The 6,000-nt window shown below is 51.3% G+C and overlaps 1 protein-coding gene across 1 annotated transcript in view; it reads right to left on the bottom strand.

The window, feature by feature from the left end:
* Positions 1-3,306: 3,306 nt before the first annotated feature.
* Positions 3,307-6,000, bottom strand: part of Ndufa10 (NADH:ubiquinone oxidoreductase subunit A10) — a 37,842-nt gene continuing 35,148 nt past the window's right edge. Inside the window, exon 10 of the mRNA XM_075951466.1 lies at positions 3,307-3,727. Within this exon, the coding sequence (XP_075807581.1) occupies positions 3,659-3,727 (69 nt within the window). The 3' untranslated portion in view covers positions 3,307-3,658. The remainder of the gene's footprint in view (positions 3,728-6,000) is intronic.

Below are 6,000 nucleotides of genomic sequence, written 5' to 3'. Positions count from 1 at the left end.
GAGCTCAGGGGCTGGAGGTTGGTTGTCAGGCTGATCAGTGAGGTGTCGCTCCCCCTAAGACACCCACTCCAGTTTGGACTTCAGAGTCTTATCTCTTATAATGAAGGAAGAATATCTCCTTACCTGGGTTTGATCAGCAGCAGGGCCTTGGGGAAGCCATTCTTTCCCGATTGGCCACTGAGAAAGTCAGGAAGCAGAATCAGCAATTAAAAGGCTAAGGACACAATGACCCTTGTCCAAACAACTGTTTTGACTGAGGGCTGGTTGAAATGAGAAAATCTCACTAGGCGATTAAGGGCAGGTGCACACATCTGGCTACAACTCCGCACCTACAGGGTACCTACAGGCTGTGACTCCATCGCCTATATAACCACCCCTGTATCCCTGTATCCATTTTCAAACAAAAGGGTCCTTCAAGACAGGGCTTTCCCCCCCCCATTGGCCAGCTCTTATCCACATGGTTCTTTCTCCAGCTCTGCCTAACCTCTTGCCTCTCCAGGGCTCTGTTCTGCCCTGAGCAGCCTGGGCCTCGAAAGGACATCCTGAAGAGCCAACCGTGTGGGCTCTTTACCTCCTACAGGCAAGGAGTGGCCTACGAGCACAGAATGCTGTAATTTGAAGTTCAAAGGGTTGAAGGCAGCGTATGGGGAGTGTTAGGAAAGCCTGGGATGGACGATCCCACATACAAATCTAACCATCACTGGGCTCTGCCCACTGCAGTGGTCCTAGGCTTAGCAGGCAGTGAGTGGATGTGATCACCTAGGACTATGAGGAGGGAAGCCAGTACACCTGTCTTTGTCCTTAGTATTGTGTTTTCATATTGCCCTGGCTCCAGGTTGGTTCCAAGGCGGCATCATTTTGTTTCCTGCCACTGACCTGGCTGAGGCCTCTCTCACATCCCACTGGACTATGCCCTGACCCTGGAATGCCCTAGCTCTGGCCCCTCAGTCTGCTCACTACTACGAGGCTACCGAGTTTGTGAGGAACACAGAGAGCCTCTGCTTCCAATGCACACAGGAGAAATACCCTACTGTTGCTGGCACCACCCCTTCCTAGGAAAATGCAGCTTTAAAGGGTAGATCTGTTGGACTAGCTTTCTGTCAGAATACTAAAAAAGTCATAAAGGTCATCTCATAGGTGCCAACGACACCCTGCCTTAAATATCCCTTGCCATTAATCCTTTGGGGTAAGCCTATATTGGAGATCTCTGGTCCTAGGGGGTCAGATCAGAGTCCTGGCGAAAACGGGATACACCAAAACTCAGAGCTCGGGCCTCCCGACAAGGCCATGCAAGTGAGAAAGGCACTTTCCCTCAAACTCTCTGGTCAAATCCTGGACCTGCTGTCTTCCAGAGGAGCTTACGTCTAAAAACCCCAACAGGACAAAAGGACCTAAGGGCTGCAGGTCCTGGGAACCCCTCAGGGGCTGGCTTTATATTCGATGTAAAGCCCAGGGTAATTCAGGTTCTACCTCCCAGCTGTTTCAAAGGCTACATTACGTGAGGGTGGTAAGTGCAGGACCATCCTGCCCACTGCACAGCAGCCCTAACCTTGCAGATCTGCCACAGAGCAGGCCTGTCTCCTTGGTGCCAGCACACATGGCTTACAAACAGCCAATGCAGAAGGCCTTTCTGATAAGCAGATCACAGGATGTTTCTAAGCAATGAGGAGCCGTCAGAGGGGCCCAATGTAAAGCAAGGAAGAGAGGTCTTCATTTGTACTGCACTGCACAATCCCACACATCACATACAGCCTGACTGCAGGCTCTTAGCCCCTCCTGGCACCTCACACCCACAAGTGGCCATGTAGCTACACTGCCCTCACTGCACTGCTTTGCCTGGTGGGCGGCTATTTGCCATGGCTCCGTGGCTGTACTGTGGATTGCAGTTGGCAGAAGTCTGATGCCTGGGGAGCATGCCAGCTGCCACCAGGCTGAGCCTTGCTCTGCTGAAGACCGGCGGTGGGTGTGGGTGTTGGGGGAGGACAGCCACAAGGGCAGTATGTCGTCGAGGACTTCCTCTTCACAGAAAGCACACAGAACCAGTGTTGAGACAGTGCTGAATTCCTGATCCTCAAAGCGCCGAGGCTGCCAGTGCGGGCTAAGCAAAGCGCATGCTTTTATCTCAGCCCTGATCTATGTTCCAAAGGGCAGTAAGCATTTTGGTGAAACTAATGAGGTAATGCACTGAAACCAGATTAGAGCTTCTACTAGACTCTGCAGGGCTTCACCCTGGAGGAGTCTGGGAAAGTGGACTCATCTTCCTTTGCTCAACGTAGGGCGAACACAGGAAATGGGAAGACGGACTTCTGTAGCAACACAAACACAGGCGACACACACCCAGGGAGAAGAGCCACTGGGAATGAAACAAGCACGTGGACTCTCAGGACGGGGTGTGTGTGTGCGTGCTGTGCTGACATGTGCAGCTGCTCCTCGTAGGCATGGGCCGGAAATACAGCCAAGATAAAGATTCTTTCTCTTTCTTTAAGCCATTCCTAAATGGGTTCCACAACACTCCAGGGCTGGCCCATTTCAGGAGGAGGAAGAGAGGGAGGAATGGCAGGCGGGTAGCAACAGCAGTAAGGCCAAGCAGACTGTTCTGGAAGATGAAAGTCTTCTCTTCTGTTCTGTCTAATACTGACCCCAGCTGCCAGGTGCTGCGTGTACCTGGTGGAGCCCAGTGCTGCTAGGAAACTAAGCGCTAAATTTCATTAAGTTTTAATGAAGCTAAATGTAAATCATATGTACTAGGAACAGTCACAGCAGGGGGCCCAGTACAAACTTACAGCTTAGGACAACTTACAGAGGAACTCCCGAATAGCAACACGGATTGACACTAGCTCATAGACTCCTTCCCCCTAGGTTCCAATACAGGTGAAAACCAAAATGCAATTGCTTTCTTCACTTGGGACTGGCACCCTGATTTTTGGTGACAGTATGAGACCTTGCCTCTGTACCCACATTCCATGCTCATCAAGTGAGCCTGCTCTAGACGACACCATTCTGCTAGTCTCTGTGTGTGTGTGTGTGTGGGGGGGGTCTTCTTTCCCTTTTTGCTCTAATGTGCACTGCTTAAGAAGAAATGCTTCAGAAAACCATTTCAACATTGTGTGTGAGTGCAAACTGCAGGGAAGGCATGGAAAGGCTGCGCATCACCACCGTGTGTGCGTGTGCGTGTGTGTGTGCGTGTGTGCGTGCGTGTACGTGCGTGTGTGTGTGTGTGTGTGTGCGTGTGCGCGTATGCGTGTGTGTGCGTGCGTATGCGTGTGTGTGTGTGTGTGTGTGCGTGTGCGCGAGTGGACACAGGAGGAGGAGCTATAGAGCCAGATTTATTTCTTGAAGCTGAGAGGACTGAAAGACACAGCACAGGGACACGGGGCGTCCGGTGGGAGCTGCTCTTCCAGAGCAGACATGCTTTGTTTTGTTTTCCCCAGATGATTCCAAAATAAAACTGGAAGGTTCCAGAACCTTTTCAATGGAAGTTGAATCTTTCAATCAACTAACTAGGAACAGGAAAGACTGGATTTTTTGACCATTTCTTCAGGCAATCTCTTGATCATTGCTTTTCTTCCTGTTGTCTTGTCTTGTGAAGCTCTGGAGTTCATAGTTGGACAGAGCAGACATCTTCCTGGCTGTGACACAGCCAGGCAGAGGGGTCCATTCACTTCAGCCAGATCCACTTGTCACCCACTTCTTCATTGTATCCAGGGCTGTACTTGCGGCCTGGCAGCTGTGGGGGAAAGGCATTAAAACACTGTTTAGAGCAAAGACCACATGCCCAACCCCCAGCTGGTCAGCTACTGCCCATCTCGTACCCAGGGGAGCACCCGAGAGCAGGGATCCACTGCAATGAAACAGTCGTGCCCAGAGAAGCCCTGTCTAGATGAGACAAACCTGTAGAATTCTCACTGATGTCAATAAGGACAGGAGGGACAACAGACAGCAGAGGCACTCAGCAAGAGCTGGCAGAGGAGACCCAGCCTAGGAAATGTCTTGTTCTCAAGCCCTGACTGCCTGTTTGACTATTGTGAATGGTAACTGGCTTTGAGAACCAGTGATGAGATCACTAGAGGCCATGGTCACCAGGGTCTTGGCTTTGAAGAGTGCATGAGGGGAGAGTGTGAGCTTAACATAGGTCCTGCGGAAGTGCAGGCAGGTAAGGAAGATGGCACAGGCCTTGGGAAGTCACTGAAATGTCCAGGTCTGAAGGAGCACAGGCAAGAAATGGCTGTGGAAGCAAGGAAGCCGTGGGAGAGGCCTCTGGCCTGTCATCAGCTGCCCTCTCAGCTGGAGAGTTGGACGTCACAAACAAGAACCCAGGTGCTAACAGCCTCAGGGCTCAGAAAGAACTCCAGACAAGCAAAGGGCATGGCAGGGACCTGCCCAGTATGACATCAGAATGCTCCACAAAGGCCACATGAGGGCAGGCAGAGGCTGGAGGCACCCCCCCCCCCCCCGCCCACCTTTCCATAGAGTGAACAGCAAGAAGGTTTCCAGCAGAGAGAAGCTGGCTTGACTAGAACGGTCTTAGGCAAGACATAAAGGTACAGAGTGCTGCAGACCAGCCCCACAGCCATTGAAACACTGCCTTCCAGCTGAAGAGAAGGTCGCTTCTTCTCACTTGCTGGACCGATTCGCACATCCTTCAGAGGACTATCTGAGCGGGTCTGCACTACTCCAGCGGCCAGTCAGTCGGCAGGGCCAGGGCTTTCAAGCACCATTGTCCTGAGCTTTAGGTAAAAAATAGCTGAAAACCTCAAAACCTACTGAGCCTCACCAATGTCTACTAATTGCTTCACAAAACCCATTCTTCAGGAGCATTTAATTGGCTTATGAAATCCAGTAAGGGGCGTCCCCAGGTTCTGGGGAGAAGGCACAGCACCCCGAAGTTCCTAGTTGATAACTGTTCATCTGTGGGCTGGAAGCCATGCTGAATCTAAACCAGCAATTCAGATCACTAGAAGGCTCCAGATGAAGCCCAAGACACAACTACCTGTGGACAGGGCCCTGGGCAGCTGGAGACACAAGGAATGTTACAAGATGTGCATGTATTTTTTATTTTTTTTCAAATAGAAATATTTTTTCAAAAAGAGTAAATTGCCGGGCAGTGGCAGCACATGCCTTTAATCCCAGCACTTGGGAGGCAGAGGCAGGTGGATCTCTGAGTTCGAGGCTAGCCCGGCCTATAAGAGCTAAGGCACCAAAGCTACAGAGAGAAATCCTATCTCAAAACAACAACAAAACAAAACAAAAAAAAGAGTAAGTCACTTGCCACAAGCACACGGCACAAGAATCTGCACTCATTCCAACTCTGGAGTGGGTGCTAAGCCCGAGTCCCTAGACACTTCATTCTGCTGGCTCCAGCCTAGAGTGGACCTGTGCTGCCATGTCCTGCTGTTTCCAGCTTCACTCCTCCCTACAATGCTTCTCCTTTGTAGATGCTTCGGATAAACTCCCAGAAACAGAACTGCTTGCTGAAGCAAAACAGCCTGAACAGCAGGTGTAGACAGCACCCCTCTATGGCTCTAACTTGACAGTGTGGAAGTTCTGGTCTGGATTACTGTGCTGAGGCTTAGGCAAGGGAGCTGACTCAGCACCTCTTCTCCTTGCTCTCCAGGGCCTCCCACCAGGACGAGCAAACTGGCTGCTCTTCAGGCTGGCTGTCCTTGCAAACAGGGCACCACCTTACCCGCCTGTGCACAAGCTGACTATGGGGCTTCACCAAGGTTCAGTTGGGAGTCTGAGAGGCAATGACAAGGTGTCTTGTTACCTTGTGTATCCCAAGTGAAGCCACCGAGTTTTGGATTTAAGTAACATGAAGGAGTAGGGCTCTGAAAGTCATAAAAGATACCCCCCCCACATGCCACAGCCAGTGAAGTGGACACTTCAGGTTCAAAGCAGCAAGTGCAGAAAAGCCCTCTCCTGACCATATACTGGACATGGGCCAACTTGTAACATATGGCCTCCGGGCCCCGGGTTCCAGGACCGCAGCCTGACAACTGA

The sequence above is a fragment of the Microtus pennsylvanicus genome, chromosome 17 (genome assembly GCF_037038515.1).
Source record: "Microtus pennsylvanicus isolate mMicPen1 chromosome 17, mMicPen1.hap1, whole genome shotgun sequence".
NCBI classification, from domain to species: domain Eukaryota; kingdom Metazoa; phylum Chordata; class Mammalia; order Rodentia; family Cricetidae; genus Microtus; species Microtus pennsylvanicus.
This window is presented reverse-complemented; position numbering and strand designations above follow the sequence as displayed.